Below are 17,857 nucleotides of genomic sequence, written 5' to 3'. Positions count from 1 at the left end.
ACAAGTTTATCCTAACAATTTTCCATGGCTTAGAAATACACTCATCATTGGGAACCACCATGAATACAACTGAACTATCCAAAGTCATGTGGACTTTGCCAGGAAGATTTCAGCTAGCTTTAAATTTAGAACAGAACAGGAACTGAAAAAGGTTCATGACAAAAGATGTTGAATTAGTGAGAAACAGTTAATGGCTTCAAGTTATCTTTGGAATAATAGGGAATGCTAAAAACTAGAGGAATAATAGACCAGGAATGTAAGTACAAAAGAGACTGTTTCATAGCTCTGCTTCAGTAGCTATGTGGAAATTGGTCATTTAAGCTGGGAGTGGGTAATTTAAGGTGATTCATAGAATCATAAGAGTTGGAAGAGACTGCAAGGGCCATCCAGTCCAACCCCCTGCCATGCAGGAAATCCAAATCAAAGCATCCCCAACAGATGGCCATCCAGCCTCTGTTTAAAGACTTCCAAGGAGGGAGACTCCACTACACTCCGAGGGAGTGTGTTCCACTGTCTAACAGCTCTTACTGTCAGGAAGTTCCTCCTAATGTTGAGGTGGAATCTCTTTTCCTGGAGCTTGCATCCATTGCTCCGGGTCCTAGTCTCTGGAGCAGCAGAAAACAAGCTTGCTCCCTCCTCAATATGACATCCCTTCAAATATTTAAACAGGGCTATCATATCACCTCTTAACCTTCTTTTCTCCAGGCTAAACATACCCAGCTCCCTAAGGTGCTCCAGATATCACTGAGCTCTTTAGGAAACACAGTTACAGACTAGTCAACATTGCCAGTGATAATTAAAGCTTTGAAGGGCTGCAGGTTCCCCATCTGCAATTCAAGCTATATTTTTGGCATCTACTTTTTAATGCCAGTTTTCATACACAGCTTGTGAAGGCACCAGCAACATAATGCCACTGTTGTAAAGAGAAAAACTCTGAACACTAAAAAATAAAAAATACTTGTTTCCATAGCAGGAAATATGAGTGTTGCAATAGCTCTTGTGCAGAGGACACTGACCTTTCAACCACAGTGATATTAACCATGGTATATACTTACACTGTCAGTGAATCTTATTAACAAAAACAGTTGAAAAGTCTGTAATAATTCTCATCACGCTGGCTTTTAGATTTGTCAGCTCTGTAGTCTGAATAATGTACACATCCGAGATGGATTGCTGATCTTGTAAGCAAGTGCTGGAAAGAAAGGGACAACCTAAATAAGTAGACACATGAAAAACAGCAAGAAGAAGAATAGAATCAATGGGATGCTTGACTCAAAAACCATGGAATGGTTCTGGAGAAGATTTTGGACTTGGGGAAAGATAGGCTGCAAAGAAGCATATATGCCCTGTTCTCTGATGAAAATTTCTGCATAACACAACAAACAAAACAGAAGTGGCTCTTAATTTGGCACTTGTTTGCTCTTCTGAGCACCTTGGTAGAAATTGTACTAAATTATGTTTTCTGTTCTTTCATGTTTCTTGCAAGAACTGACTCCCTTGGCTTCTGCTACTAGCTGTACACAGTGGGGAAAAACAGTGTTTCTAGGCAAGGAAGGCAGGAGTAGCCCATGCTTAGTGAGTCTCAGAAGTTTCTGCAGAGCATTCTGCCACCTCTGGAACTAGCAACAGAAGAAATTGTGGCAAATGGACATTTACACGATGTGCAAGTATCAGAGAATTCAGGCGCGTGCTCTCTCTGCTCCAAAAAAGTACATGCAAAGTACATGCAGAATTCTCTTCCTGCATAGATGAGGGAGAATGGCACAACAAATGCCATGTCCAAGTCCTACTAAGAAAACCTTGGTAAAGCAAGAGATTGATCTATATTTGTATGCAACATCGCTAATACATAACATATTTTTTCTTCTCTTCTAAAGCTTCCAAGATAAAGAACTGAATCAAAGGAACACACAGGTATTTCTCCCTCTCCCACACAACAAAGATGCAGCAGGAGGATAACAGAAAGATTTAACACCAAAAAGAAAGGAAGGAAGGAAGGACAGTATAAGCAATATATCATGGATCTAAAATTCTGTTCTTCACAATTACATCATCCCTAAATTTAAATTGTGATCTGCAGGTATCCTATTACTTTCTGTCACAACAAATTAGAGAAAGGTTCAGTAATAGTGGCTGAGACCAGATTTCAGAATTTCTAAAATGACTTAAGAGCTACATGATTACACATTTATTAATTTCATTTTTTTAAAAACAGAAAGGATGACCTTTTATCACCGTCTCTGAATCAAGTCGAGGAGAGACAGTACCATACATCCGACACTACTGTCTTGAAAAGCAGCTGCTATGAAGTCTGATTCCGAACCCCACCCACTTAAGCATTCATTGATGTTTATCCGTTGAGTAGACACAACAAGAGCAGTCAAATATCTGTAGTCCCATTTCACTTAAGAATTGCCACAACAGAACATATTGATTGTAAGACAAGAAACATGAATTCATATGGCACGGTCTGTAAAAATATTATATTTACATAACTGCATAAATGAAATAAACTTTACAACAAACAAAAATAGAATCACCTTAAAATAAGATACCTAAATGTATATACTAAAGATACTTTTTAAAAAGAACAAGAATCTTTGTTCCTAAACGTTTCATGTCAAGAAAATGTTTAAAATATTTCCTTATTTCACCCTTTTCCTCTTCTAACCCTCCCCAAAAAAAAAAAAAAAAATCTAGACTTTGTAGTTAAATTATTAGTGATCACTCAGTCTCTGTCGTATGTTTCTAGATTTTCCATTTTCAAATTTTCGCTTTTTGAAAACAGGTATCCCCTCTTCTGTGTCACCAAGAGAAGTAACAGTTTTTTCTTTAAATATCAGATTGGCATCTTCTCCCTTTTCCAGACTGGGAGCAGTCAGCGAGTCATGATCCATGTCAGGAAGCTCCAAGTCTACTTTTTCACTGAGTGAAAAAAAGGAGAAAGATTATTTAAGAACAAGAAGCCCCATTATTATAAAATCTTAAAATAAATGTATTAAGCTGACAGTAAGTGTGGTGTAGTCGCTTCAGTGTTGGATTATGATCCTGAAGATCAGGGTTGGATTTCCTGCTTGAGCATAAAACCCCACTCTTGCATAAGTCACACTCTCTTAGCTTCAAAATGGCAAGAGAAAACCACCTCTGAAGAAACTTGCCAAGAAAATACTATGATAGGGGTCACCATAAGTCAAATGGTGGGTCTTAGGGTCACCATAAGTCAAAAATGACTTGGAGGCACACAGTAACAAGATGCTGAAATATAGGGACAAAAATGAAAACCTCTATACTGCATAAATACTGCACCTTTACTCACAGACAAGCTGAAATGTAAAATATTGTGAGTAGCAGAATATAAGTCAGTCACATAAAATTGATAAGCTAGCTCCCTCTTCATCCTCACCAGTCACAGAATGAGAAAGAAGTAGGGCCCATCCCCTGCATAGTGCAGCATTCAACTGGCCAGCAATGTTTGCCTCAGCCATACCTCCTCTACCACCTCCACCTTCATGCTTCTCAGCTGAGAGAAGTGCAGGGGGAGCAGTGGGTGCTATACAAAAACATGTGCCTCTGTTGGTGATGGGCACTGCACTCTCTCAATGTGTCTCCCAAAGGGATCAGCGACCAAGTGGCTGGCCAGCCAGCTGGCCTTCCTTTCTCTTGTTCTAGCACGTGAGAGTGTGGAGCCTGCCATCAAGGCAAGTGCAAGGCTTCATGCGGCCAGCCCCCCACTGCACTTCTCTCAACTGAGAAGCAGGACCTGGATGAGCCAGCCATGGGAAAGGCAGATGTTATTGGCTACTGGGCAAAATGGGAAATAGCAGCGGCAACAGCGATAGAGCAGCCCTGTCTCCCTCATCCCATGACCAGTGAGGATGGAGAGGGGGACGCAAGCAGCTAGTTAAGCCCCACCGGGAGTAAAAGAGGAAAGGAAGGCAGGCAGGAATGAGCCAGATGGTAATGCTGTGTCCTCCCTTCCCTGACATCTTGCCTGGCCTGGGATTCACTACTATCCAGTTTTGCATATCCCGCAAAGTCTAGGAATGTATCCCCCAGAGTTATGGGGGCTATACTATAAGAATTTACTTTCCAAATCAAGAAAGCTACAAGTTGCTCTGATTGGTATGATTAGGACAAGAAGCAAATTGCCTCTGTTGATGCCATTGTTAATAAACGTCTATTTTGAAGTCTAATGAGTTGTTGTTGTGGCTGTTGTGTGTATTCAAGTTGTTTCCAACTTATGATGATGCTAAGGCAGGGGTAGGCAACCTGCAGCCCGCGGGCCGGATGCGGCCCGGCGAGGCCTTGGGACCAGCCCCAGCCCGGTCCTGCCGCCAATTGCCGCCGGGGCCTTTGGCCTCTCACACGCAGGGGCAAGGGGGGGGCAATTGTCTATTGACGCCTCAGAAACATGCATTTATGTTAACATTTTTTAAAAAAAATCAGCAATTTTTTTTGCGTGTCCTCCACTTTTTTAAAAAAAGTGTCCACCATTTGAAAATGTTGTCCTACATTTGTTCCGGTTTATTTATTTATTTAATTTTTTTGAAAAAATAATAATGTAATTATTTATTTTTTGGCTTCGTCCCCCCAGTTGTCTGAGGGACAGCAACCCGGCCCCCGGCTCAAAAAAGGTTGCCTACCCCTGCCCTAAGGCAAACATATCACAGGGTTTTCTGATGCTGAGTGTGTGTGACTTGCCAAAGGTCACCCAGTGGATTTCCATGTCAGAGTTCTAAATTAAATCCTAGTCTCCAGAATCTTAGATCAGCACTCAAACCACTACACCATGCTGGCTCTAATAGCAGTTACATCAAGCTAAATTGAGAATACAATTTCCTCCTAAGCATTTATGAAGCAGTAGCAATCCCTAGGCTTAATGGACAGCAATATTAGTTTTTGCAGACAAAGGCATGAGACCAACATATGTTGGTTTGCCTGCACAGTCACTTCCCTAACAGAGAAGATAAGAATTGAACCAGGGATGTATTAATCAGTAATCTAAGACAGCTCTCTAAGGTTTTAATCAAATAAAATACAATTAATTCAATTAAAATTCTGGGCAATTCTAGTTAAATATACTTCTATGTATTAGAAGAACTTACTATGGATCTTCCTCTTCTGTAATTTCCTCCCATTCACCATAAGGCTTAGCTATTTCAGATGCTGCAAGGGATGTTTTTGGCAGAGAAGGTGCTGTGTCTTCCTGATCAATGCTTTCCCGTTTCACTTCCTGCCATTCACCATAAGGGCTAATTTTTTTACGTTTACGAGGCTTCTCCTCTATTTCATCATCACTTTCTGTCTTCCTCTAAATGTGAAATGAACACAACAACACATTAATCAGTATGGCTGGAACAGTAACATTGTTTCCCCTTCCACTAAACAAGAGAGAATCAAGGTATTGGTTATTCCTCGCCATCAAATACAGGTATTTAAAAATACGTGCAGTTAATGGAAAAAAAGGGGTGGGAGGAGGAGATTCAAATTCCACTTTTTTCCCCACCTTGTGACTCAAATTGGTTTATAAAAGTTCAAACAGCTAAAATTCCACAACATACAAAAATTAAAATGTGTGAAGAGTCAGAAGCACACCCATTAAAAAAAGGAAAACAAAATCTAAAGAATACAGCTTATTATTAAAGGCCCTATTACCATGAGCAATCAATCCTCAAAGGTCTGCCAAAACAAAACAAGCCAAAAAAGTCCCAATCCATCTATGGAAGGACAGAAAGGTGCATTTATCTGGCCTCTCTAGGAAAGATATTCCAGAGCCCTGGAGCAGCTGTTGAGAAGGCTCTCTCCCATGTTTCCACAGGATGTTCCACAAGAGGGTGGTGAGGCAGTGAGAAGAGCCTCCACCCCAAAAATCTCAAACCACACTGGGAAGGCTTGCAGGGATAATGTAGTCTTTCAGACAACCTGGATCTGTGTTGTACAACATCGATGCATGCATTCTTCTTGCTATGCCTGTAGCGATGCTGCTCTTTCTTTCAAAAAGTGGCAGCTGGCATGCTCCCAGCAGGAAGATTGTGCTCTGGCACTTGGGGTTTGCCACTGCCACACCCCTCCCTTGGCTGATGGAAGTCAAACCCACCATGAAGCCTCTGCCAGATTTTAAACCCCTTTCTTTCCAACATTCCTACCATGAAGCCTCCTCTCTCAATTCCCAACTGCACCACAAAGCCTCTGCCAGATTTTAAATCCCTTGCTCTCTTCCATCCCATGGCAAATCCTTTCTTCACTCCCTTTCCATCATGAAGTTTAAAACTGGGCAAAGGCTTCATGGTGGGACTGATTTCCATTAGCTATGGGGAAGGGGAGGCGGTGATGGCAACAAGCCCCACCACTAGGCACATATTTTTCCTGCTTCCTACTGGAAACACTCCAGCTGCTGCTTCTGCCTTTTGAAGGAAAGAGCCTGTAATCTGGGCCCTGCTGCTGCAGCCTCCTGCAGCCTCCGCTATAGCCCTGGGATGGCTTCTCAGCCTGGCTGTAGTCAGGCTGCAGTCAACCACAGGTGCATTTTTAGAAAAATGTTTCATTTTCATCTGCAGTTGCTCAAATCAGCCGATACCAAACCCGTATATACCAAGGATCCCACTGTATTCAGCTGTTTGTTTGTTTTTTACACTCAGTGGTATAACTCTGACAAACTTTTTACACAGTATTTGTAAGCTATAAAAAGTTAACTGCACAGTACTCTGTGTCTTCATACCTTTGACTTCAGTGGTTGTTAAGGACATTCGGCTTCTACTAACATGGCCCAAGTAGAAATGGCCCCCTTGTTACAACAAACCATTTTAAATACAAGAAACCTCTAGAAGTCTACCATTCTGATTTAATTCAGTTTTAGGCACATCCAAGCCCACTGAAATAAATGAGTTATAACTGTGCATGAGACTGATATGCATTAGGAATGTGCAACCATTTTAACTCCAAGGATCATATATGGTGTTGGGTGAAGGGTAGAGGCTTGTGCACGCTCATACAGGTATCTCTTGCATGCACACCCACTTATACACATGGCTCATAGTGATACCAACAAATACTGCAGCTTCTCTGCCAATATCAGCAGCAATGAAGTTGAGATCTTAATAATACTGGAATCACACATGGGTGTCTACAAGTTAAAGCCTCCCCATACCAGTTGGACTCCAATTAAAAGTGGTTGTGTTTCCTTGGCTTCAGGGACTGTACAAGAACCAGCTAAACAGAAATCACCAACAATCCACACAGATGGAAACAGGAAAGTCTCTGAAATACTGTTTCACCTACCTGCCTCTCAGAACTAGTTTTTCATCAAATATTGTTCATTTACTTCCTATTTAATTTTTTAGTTTTCACATAGAAGATAATTTCTGAAAATACACCCATTGCCTTTGATTCTACAACAATCTGGTAAAAACGGCATCAACCCTCTATGAAAGAACTAATGAATTTTTTCACAGGCAAGGTAATCAGATAAGGAAATATCTGCAACTTTAAATGGTGGATGTATAGAGATTAACGAACCCAGCACACAGTTAGCATTAAATGTTAATAAAATTCCCCAATTGTTCTTGTCAATAATTTATTATTTCAAGTCACAATAAAGTTTATATTTAAAAAAATAATAAAACACTCTGTAAGCATAATAAGTATGGCTTGATAAAAAAAACAAAGCTTTATAATGAACTACCTTAACAAAAATGAGATGAGAGAAAGATATGACTTACTCGGAAATTTCGTTTTGGTTTTTGTAGTTCACTTTTGTTACCTTCCTTTGTATTATCTGATTTATCTCTTTTTGATCCCATTTCTGAGCTTTCTTCAGAATGATGTTCATTTTCACCGCTCTTGTTTGATTGGGACACAAAACCATCAGGCTTTTCCCAGGTTGATACTGGAGAAACAGACAACAGCTCCTATTTCTGTACTGCCTATAAGTTAGCACTACGAAAATCTGAAGCATCAGAGGCATAGTGGACAATTATAACCATAGTACATAGTACTCTATGAAACCAGCAAGATTAAGCAAATACAACAAACATTATCAGCTGGATCCAGATTCTCCTTATTTGACAGAAAGAGTAACTTTTTTGCTACTATAAAAGGTTGTTTGAGATTCTATAGGAGGAACTTTATTAGAAAATGAGTAACAGGCCCTGAAATCAGGACTGAAACAATATCCACCCAACGAAGAAGCAAATCCAAATAAGTCTAGGTTGACCTGTTTGTTTGTTTGTAACTACCCCTCTTCAGAGAGATTTTAGTGATTTCCACATAGAATCATAGAGTTGGAAGAGATCATAAGGGCCATCCAGTCCAATTTCCCTGCCATGCAGGAACACACAGTAAAAACACTCCCAACAGATGGCCATCCAGCATTTCTTTAAAGACCTTCAAAGAAGGAGACTCCATCACTTTCCAAGGGAGTGTGTTCCCCTGTTGAACAGCTCTTACTGTCAGGAAGTTCCTCCTAATGTTGAGGTGATATCTCTTTTCCTGTAGTTTGCATCAACTGCTCCGGAAATGTCTGTCAGTTTCAGACCTTAATAAATTAAGAGGTGTTTCACACAGAAAACATTCTTCTATATGAAACACCATGCTATACAATCCTAATGACTGGGAAGGCAAATCAAAATAACAGGGAAGTCTTGCATCATGCTGTAAGGATATAAATTCCAAAATCTTCAGCCAGTTACAACAGGTGTATGGAAGAAAATATGAATCATGGAGACTTGCAGAGAAACTGTTTTTGTGTAGAAAATTTAGCGAGCAGCAGAAGCAGCCAGGAAAAAAAAAAAACCTTTGTTATTTACCTCCAGTTTCAGTATTATAGTAATAGGTATGACCATCTTCATTTGTTCCTTCTATCCACAGAGCCATCTGACAAAAGAGAAAAGCCAAAATGATCAGTTAATGAAAACCAACCAAAATCTTACTTAGCTTTCATATAGAAATAAACAAAATGACAGTTTTCTCACCGATAAAAACATGTGTGATTTTCTCTAACTTATCAGAAATGTATAAACTGATTGATTTTTTTAATAAGACAATTAATTTTCATCAGTTACAGGGCCTTAAGAGAAGAGGGGCACAGAGGAAAATTGCCTTGGGCCTCACATACAGAAGTGGCCATATCAATATTGTCTCAATTTTGGCAAAGAGGCAGCATACAAAGTCAACAACAGAGGTGCTGAAGTCAATGAATGGGGATGAGAAACTGGATGTCCTGAATCACACACTAACTACTAGACTACACTGACCCTAGGCAAGGCACCTTAAATGAACATTCTGCCTCAAGCTTCACACTTACATTAAAAAAAAAAAGGGGGGGGGGGAAGCTCCACTGGTAAAAGCACTTGATTTATGAACTTCCAGCATGAAGGTCACAGCATGGAGTCTTGTGTGTAAAGATACCTCATCACACATGTCTAGCACATGTTTGTGCGGCTTAGAGTCTGCTCTCATTTTCCCAGCTTTATTATACCTCAGAAATCTTTTTTAATAATTATTTACATTCAAAAAAGATCTGTTACATACAATAATGTTCCAGTATAACAAAAGCAGGAATTTTTTTAAAAAAAATTAAAAAAAAAATAGTCATAAGTTTCTATGAAAGCTAAACAGTCCATTCGTAATTTTTGTCTTTACTTCATTCATTCAAAATGTTGAAAGTGTTGTTAGATCTTTCCAGTAACGAAGTATCAGTCTTTTAGCTGTCAAAACTCCACTTCCCTTGACCATTTGTTAATCAAAAAACCAAGCAAACAAACAAACCTAAAACAAACCAAAAAAATTTAAATATTTCAGAAGAACATACATGTTCCTGAATATCAAGGAACTTTCCAAGCCAAATTTACCCCAGTGATTACTTCCTCCCAAAAGACAGCTACTATGGGACAACTCCAAAATATGAATTAAGAAAGCATTAGCAGTATTGCATCTCTAACAATTTTTTGATTTAGAAAGAGCTTTCTTGAATAAACGTTCTGGCAATCAATGTACCTGAAAGAACAATTTCTGCTGTACAAGACGTAGTTCAAGATCTATAGCCATACTAGTAATAGATATGAAATAGAAGGCCATTTATTAATCCAAATTGGAAACTCAAATTCTCTCTTCCATTTTTTCAGTAAACCTCATATCTCACATTTATTTATAGATAACAGAAATGTATATATACAAATTGTTGGTTTGGATATTTGGTTGTACTCAGTTAATGTCTCTAATATTAAGGGAACCTCAGATGCACTTATGACTGCATGGCCAAATCTGGATTGTAACCAATGTTTCAGTTGCAGATGTTGTTTTAGCAGAAGTAGTTTAAACTGCTCTTGCAAAACAGATAAAGGCAAAAACTCATCATCAATACCAAGTATCTGATTTAAGGTAACAATCCCATTACTGACCCACACCTTCCATAAAAATTGTTCTTTACCAGTTTTAAAATCTGGATTCAACCGTAGGCATATGGGTGAAATTGCAGTTGATGAAACCATTATTTGCTACCCAATTTTAACTACTAAACTTCTTGGAAAAATGTAGCTTTAAAATAAATAAATAAAATTGAGAACCAAGTATTGACTACCGGAAATGAAGACTCCAAGGCTGACCATGGTGGATTACTTACTTTAAGTGGGTATGTCCAAAAATAAATATGACCAATGGTATGTAAGGAGATCTGGAAGGCCAACCCCTCCCCCTCTCTAGATATAACATTTATTTGTGTTTACCTTATCCCCCATTCACCTTTAAGTTGACCTATCTCTCTAAATCTTGTTCAGTATCTTTTATCAGCGTCATGGTGCCCCCACCCTTTTGTAATTTTGATTACAAACGAATAAGCTAAGAGTCCTAAGGGCTTCTGTGTGGGGGTGTTCTATAGAAAAAGAGGGGGTAGGTATACTATGCTAGAAACAAAAATGTAAGGCATAAGCAAGATTTCTTAGACATTGTGTTACCGTTTGGGACTCCTGAGTGCTGTCCTGAAATCCTTCTGGTTTCTCCCACTGTGATGCTTAAAAATAAAAGAGGGGGAAAAAAAATCAATTTGCAACTCTTTACACTCTGAAAAAATACTCTGATATATGAATGGCATATGTAAATGTGAGGAGGTATATAATGATAGATGACATTAGAGCAGAATTCAGGAAAAAATGTGTCCATAATTTACTTCAGGATACTTCCAGTTTGGGCTACATATATATATATACTGGAATGGGAATGGAGCTTTTTCCAGACATCTAAATATTTGAATTTACATTCTTAGCTCAGGTTTACCTCCTGATATTGTGTTGTAATAATATACATAGCCTTCCGCAGAAAAGCCTCGCACCCATTCATTTGTTTCTGATGAAATTTCTGTTGTCTCTTTTTTCCTCTTTGCTTTCTTTTCTTTTTTCTCTTCCTGCTTTTTGGGTGTTGAACTCTGACCTGCAGGTTCTGAAACATGAAGGATGTTTTTTTTTTAAAAAAAATTCTTACAAGTTGATTCTCACAAAGGCTGGGAATAATCAGTTTTATCCCAAACCATTAGGTCCTAAATCTAATTTCATGTCTAATTGAAGCAGGGCTCTTTAGAAGAAAATCAGTGTAATTAACTGCAGACTTACCATTTAGCCATTAATTTAAATGGTTTTAGTTGGGACTAGGAAATGGATTTAAACCTTGGATGACTCCATGTTGGGGAAGACTAATCTAATACATCTTTACTGAAAGAATGGCTACTAGTACTGCACCCTTCAAAAGAGACACAATAGACCAAATGCATCTGTAACATTGCTGCTGATTGGCATTTTTCCTTGGCAGTTGCCAGAAGTACTTGATGTTACAAATGTGTGGAGTTATGCAATTACCATGCATTTTGTGAGTAGTCTTGTCTTCGAGTGCTCTTGCATTGCTACTCAGTGAGAAGATAATGCTTGCTCCCTTGCACTGGAATAAGTGGGAGCTTGCCTTGATAATTAATCTCTGGGGCTGTTGCAGAGCCTACCTGCCTTAGCACCAAGTCTTTTTAAATCCTCCTGATATGCCTTCATTGCAGCTTCCTCCATGGCTGCAAATTCCTTGGACATTTTTTCCTCTTCTTTTGCTTTCTCCAAACTTTTCTTTTTAATCTACAATTGAAAAAGTAGTAAGTGCCATAATATTGGAATTTAAAATAATGCACTAAATCCCAATATTCTTCTAGAAGAGTTTTTGGAACTTCCCACCCCCTCATTCACCCCTGTATCCATTTCTGCCACCCCCCAACATGGTTCTGGAGGGTTTCCAAGCTCTCCAGAGCTGGTTTTCAGTCTGCAATGGGAAGAGGAGTCCCCTTTTACACTGGATTCCATTGTTTTACCAGCAGAAGTCAAGTGCTGGATCCTGAACAATAAGTTTAGGATAAACAAGGCCCCATTTGAATTACCTCACTAATTTTCTTAGCCACATTTTCTTTATGATTTTTTCCTCTTTCATGGAAGTCAATGCTCTTAAAAAAAAGCAAGAGAGAGAAAGGGATGAATTAAAACACACAGAAACATGAAATGGAATTACATTCTTTTTAAATGAACATAAATATTAAAGAAATTTGATTAAGGATAAGCACTTCTACCAGAAACCCACTGTTCAACAGGAAAGGTTTTAACATTTAAAGTATCGTATTGCTTGAGGATATCTATATGACTGAAGAACACATCTAAGAAAAAAGCAGGGCTGGGGAGTAGTGGTAATTTGGGGGTTACTCCTTGTCCAACTCCAGAGAAAGATATTTTTTTCTTAATGTAACTCCTACTCTTACTCCTGTAAAAACCTCTTACTCCTTTACTCCTTATTCCTGGTATGCTGAGGAACTTTTACACTGGCACTGCAATTTTATGCATGCCTATTCAGGAGTAAGCTTCAGTGAGGTGAACAGGGCTTACACTTCTTGCATGTGTAGGACAAGTGTAAGACACATTATTCCAATGTGTTTAAGTACAGTTTTTAATTTGCTTCTCTCACACACATATAAAAATAATATTATGCTTTTTCTAATTATTTATTAAATTGCTTTCTTTTGTTTCTATCCTATTCTATTCTATTTGTCTCACACCTAAAAATATCTTAAGTTGAATAAGACCACTACAACCAATACACATTCCAGAAGAAATTAATGAATACAGTATTAACACAGCAGGATGGTGTCTAGGAAATACTCAAGTTCAGGATGCAAATTCTAATATAAGAATCATAAACACAAGCTTGGATATAACCCACAAAGAAGTGTAGCCAAGGAAATATGTAGAGAAATAGGATAACAGTGCTTTCTGGATTGACTGATACTGGTGAAAGTGATTTATTATCAAGGGGTTCTTAGGTTCCTCCTCCTTCAGATTACCAATGAGAACAAAAAGCATAGCAAATTTCCCCTTATCACTTGCCAAATGATACTGCAATTGGTACTATACATCTGCATATGTACTACATTAACTTAAAACAATAATATTTATTTAATATTCCACCTTTCTTCTGGCACAGGATTCAAGGCAAGGAATTCAAACTCATTTAATATGAAGTACAACCAAAAATTATTAAAAGAGAGGTTAAAAGACAAACCAAAATTCTATAAGCAGAAGTTAAAAACAGTATGTAGAGAGATCTTGTACCACCTTTGAGACTAACTGAAAGAAAGAAAGTGGCAGCATGAGCTTTCATAGACTTCAGTCTACTTCCTCAGACTGAAGTCTATGAAAACCCATGCTGCCAATTTCTTTCTTTCAGTTAGTCGCAAAGGTGCTACAAGATTTCTCTACGTACTGATTCTACAGACTAACACTGCTATATCTTTTAAGTTAAAAACAGTTTAAGAATACATTTAAAATGTAATTAAAATAGTTTTTAAACAACATGAGTTCATGAGTTTCAGATGTTGGGAAGGAAGGCCACAAATATTCCATAACAGGACAGTATTTTATGCCAAAAGCAAACCAAATTTTATACCGACAATGAGATGTGCATTAGTTTACTTTGCCTGTTCTACTCTGGTTTTATCAGCCAAGGGATTTGCAGTACACACTGAAACATTGCTTCCTGGCTGCTAAAAATCTTGTTCAATTCCATTTTGATATCCACATTTTGACCAGCCATTGTCCATGTGCTTTCAGATTTATCTATCACAACCACAAAGAACAGAAACTTGTTTTTCCTTTTAAAAATCTGATGAAAACTTGAGATTGTCAGGATCACCTGCTGCACTCTCTTTAGAGTATGTTATGAGAATTCCCATTCTTGAGGGTTTTTAAAAGAATAAGCATTACATTAAGCTACTTTTGGGGTGAATAAAGTCAAATGTGGTAGGCAGACCTCATTTTTCCCTTGGCATTTATATCTGAGAATACTGATACTGCACAGGCAACATTCCCGTATGACAGCACAGTGCAGTTGTGACTGGGCTAATGCAGTCATGCAGCTGTCCCCAGTCAGGACCAAGGAATACTCCAGAGAGAAATGCTATAATACACAGGAATGCTATTTTCTTGCTCTCTTGTCTCCATCTCTGCCACATGTGGAGCATCAAGATTCTGAACACAAGAGCTTTAGCAATTCAGAGACTCTCATGAGACTGGGAAGCATAAAAAACCAGGGTGTCCAACTGCATGGAGAGCCTCTACATTCTGGGGAAGTCCTCCTTCTTAGACTCAGTACTCTCAATGTGAGGAGAGTGACAAACGGAAGATGGAGGGCATAACATGTTTCCGTCCTCATGTGTTGACTCAACACATTTCTCAAAGAAGTGAACAGGGCTCTGGAGTTTGCTAGAACTTTACTGGGATGGTACTGGCAAGCCAGGTGAGGAGGATGTCAGTGCAGTACAATGGAGCACAAGGGTGTACAAATTTGTTCCCCTGTCTCCAGCCTGACAGCAACCGAAGAAGAGCACTCCTCAATATACTTATTTCCAAGGCTGCATTCACTTACTGGTGAAAGTCAACCTAAAGCTATAAATATCAAATCACTGTACTTCAGATTCACTTAAGAGTATGGTAGATAGATCATCATACAGGCTTGTTGTCTGCTATCCAGCACTTGCAGTAATCACAGAATTTCTTGGGCTGAGATTTCCAATAATCGGCCCTAAAAAGCAAAAGAAAGAAATAAGAAAGAGCAAGTTAGTATGTTTGGAAATGGAATGCAATTCTTTAAGAGCCACCAATTTACACGAAAACACAGCCTTGAGACAGAGTACCTTAAATTCAATGCAAAGGTTTCCTTCCCTAAAGTAGATACAGCAGTAAGATTATTCCTTTGCTTTGTGCAATGAAGTTGTGATTTAGGATCTCAAAGTATGCCACAAAGCACAAAAAAACAACAACTTTAAATTCCATTAGCATGACAAAAAGCTACTGCCTTTGAGATACAGTTAGTCTTGAATCCTTTGTGGATTTTAGTCTTTGCTTTTTGTCTTGCTAACAGACTTTGAAGTTTATCTCCTGGACTGCATCTCCCATTACCCACATGGTCAGAAGGAAGAGGGGCCTGCCTCCATGGATACCCCTCAATTCCATCTGAACTGAGGACAACAATCTAAATAAGTAAATAATACTTAACATCTTGTCAAAATCCAGGCCTATGGCTAACATTGGCCCGATCTAGATGGGCCTTTGCAGCGCCCCAGTCACGTACTAGGGGTTGGCCGAGGGCGCACCGCCCATATTGGCCTCACCCATCACACATGACGAGGGGTGTCAAAATGGCGTAACAGATGCTTAGCGTCTGCACATCCCGGCGTCATAAGGACACCATGTAAAAAACCCTAATGTGTATGCTCGAGCCCCATTGAAAATAATGGGGTTCGCGCATGGTTGCGGCAGCACGGCGGTGCATGTGCGCCATGGGCGCATGCCCCAGTAGTCTTAATGGGACTCACCGCCCTGCCCACCCCGCATACTCCCTTGCAGCTTTCAGCGTATGCATATTATTATTACTACTATTATTAAATAACATGTGCAAGAGTTGTTCTGTGGAATTTGGGATGACATTGTACTATTATTAATAACCATCACTATTAACAATAATTATTAGTACTACTGGTATCACCACCAACATTATTATTATTAGTAGTAGTATTACTGTTAGCACTAGTGGTATTATTATTATTATTTATTAAATAATGTCTGCAGTTGTTGTTCTGGGGAATTTGGGGTGACATTGTACTATTATTAATAAGCATTAACACCCAACACTATTAATAATAATCATTATTACTTATTTATTTATGGTATTTATACCCCGCCCTTCAGCCCTAAAGGCTCTCAGAGCGGCTTATAATTATTATTATTTGTAATTAGATGGTTCCCTGCCCTCAGGCTTACAATCTAAAAAAATTATTAGCACTAGTGGTTTCCTTTTTATTAGTACTAGTACTATTATTAGTACTTATGGTATTATTATCATTACTATTATTATTAAGTACCGCATGCAGGAGTTGTGTGGAATTTGGGAGGGTATTAATAATGATAATTATTAGTACTACTGGCATCCTTATTAGTAGTATTAGTATTAGTACTAGTATTATTATTACTGTTAGTACTAGTGGTTACTACTATTAAATAACATGTGTAGGAGCTGTTCTGTGAAATTTGGGATAACACTGTACTATTATTAATAAACATCACTATTAACAATCCTTATTAGTACTAGCAGTATCCTCATTAGTACTAATAGTATTACTACTGTTAGTGCTAGCAATATCCATATTAGTACTATTAGTTGTCCTACTGTTAGTACTACCGTTATCCTTATTAGTACTACTACTACTATTACTATTAACACTAGTGGTATCTTTATTTTTACTGTTTGCGTTAGTGGTATCCTTATTAGTACTACTACTACTGCTAGCACTAGCAGTATCCTTATTAGTACTACTAGCAGTACTGCTAATGCTATTCTTATTGGTACTACTACTAGTACTGCTAATACTAGCGCTATTCTTATTGGTACTACTACTAGTACTGCTATTACTGCTAGCGGTATCCTTATTAGTACTACTTGCAGTACTGCTATTACTGCTAATGCTATTCTTATTGGTACTACTACTAGTACTGCTAATACTAGCGCTATTCTTATTGGTACTACTACTAGTACTGCTATTACTGCTAGCGCTATTCTTATTGGTACTACTACTAGTACTGCTATTAATGCTAGTGCTATTCTTATTGGTACTACTACTAGTACTGCTATTAATGCTAGTGCTATTTTTATTCGTACTACTACTAGTGCTGCTAATACTGCTAGCGCTAGTGGTATCCTTATTAGTACAATTACTACTGTGAGTACTACTGGTATCCTTATTATTATCATTATTATTATTACTACTACTACTACAGTTAGTACTAGTGGTAGGTATCCTTCTTATCCTTATTACTGCGGCCCAAGGGGTGGAGAGGGGAAAGGAGGGCACTAGGGCGCCAGGGGTCCTCCTCCCTCCCTCCCGAGTCCCTGCAGCCGAGGAGGGCAACAACCACAAGAACAAGGCTCAGCAAAATGGAGGAGTGAGCTGTAAACACTCAGCCTGAAGGTGGCAGACCCATGGTTCTCAGCGCTGCTCCAAAGAGCCCCTCCTGGGGCGGCAGGAGGCTGAGATGGATGGAGGAGGACAGGTCCCAGGAAGAGGAGGAGTGTGAGAGTTCCTGCAAGGCAGGAGGGGTCCCTCGGGGTTCCTTCCCACTCCAGGGTCCCGTGCTCCTATGGGTCTCTCGGAGGAGCTTACATCTCTCTCTGCGTCTCCCTCGGAGTCTCTCCGGCGCGTGAGGCAGCAGGGCCTTGCTGCTTCGGCGCCTCTAGAAGAGGAAGGACTAGGAGGGAGACAGACGACTACGGGTGCCGGCGAGGGCCAAGCTTCCCC

At 39.1% G+C, this 17,857-nt stretch overlaps 1 protein-coding gene across 3 annotated transcripts in view; it reads right to left on the bottom strand.

The window, feature by feature from the left end:
* WBP4 (WW domain binding protein 4) overlaps positions 1-17,857 on the bottom strand; it is a 24,533-nt gene extending 6,676 nt beyond the window's left edge. For 2 of the 3 annotated variants that reach the window (XM_042456478.1, XM_042456479.1), the window contains exons 1-10: positions 17,723-17,857; positions 15,015-15,087; positions 12,401-12,463; positions 11,981-12,104; positions 11,269-11,430; positions 10,950-11,005; positions 8,805-8,871; positions 7,719-7,885; positions 5,106-5,311; positions 1,056-2,925 (exon numbers count right to left, since the gene is read on the bottom strand). In XM_042456478.1, coding sequence (XP_042312412.1) covers positions 2,718-2,925; positions 5,106-5,311; positions 7,719-7,885; positions 8,805-8,871; positions 10,950-11,005; positions 11,269-11,430; positions 11,981-12,104; positions 12,401-12,463; positions 15,015-15,087; positions 17,723-17,724 — 1,128 coding nt within the window. In that variant the 5' untranslated portion in view covers positions 17,725-17,857 and the 3' untranslated portion in view covers positions 1,056-2,717. Of the gene's footprint in view, positions 1-1,055; positions 2,926-5,105; positions 5,312-7,718; positions 7,886-8,804; positions 8,872-10,949; positions 11,006-11,268; positions 11,431-11,980; positions 12,105-12,400; positions 12,464-14,931; positions 15,088-17,722 lie in introns of those variants that run through there. The other variant, XM_042456480.1, reaches the window with a different exon arrangement.

The sequence above is a fragment of the Sceloporus undulatus genome, chromosome 3 (assembly GCF_019175285.1).
Source record: "Sceloporus undulatus isolate JIND9_A2432 ecotype Alabama chromosome 3, SceUnd_v1.1, whole genome shotgun sequence".
In the NCBI taxonomy this organism is placed as follows: Eukaryota; Metazoa; Chordata; class Lepidosauria; order Squamata; family Phrynosomatidae; genus Sceloporus; species Sceloporus undulatus.
This window is presented reverse-complemented; position numbering and strand designations above follow the sequence as displayed.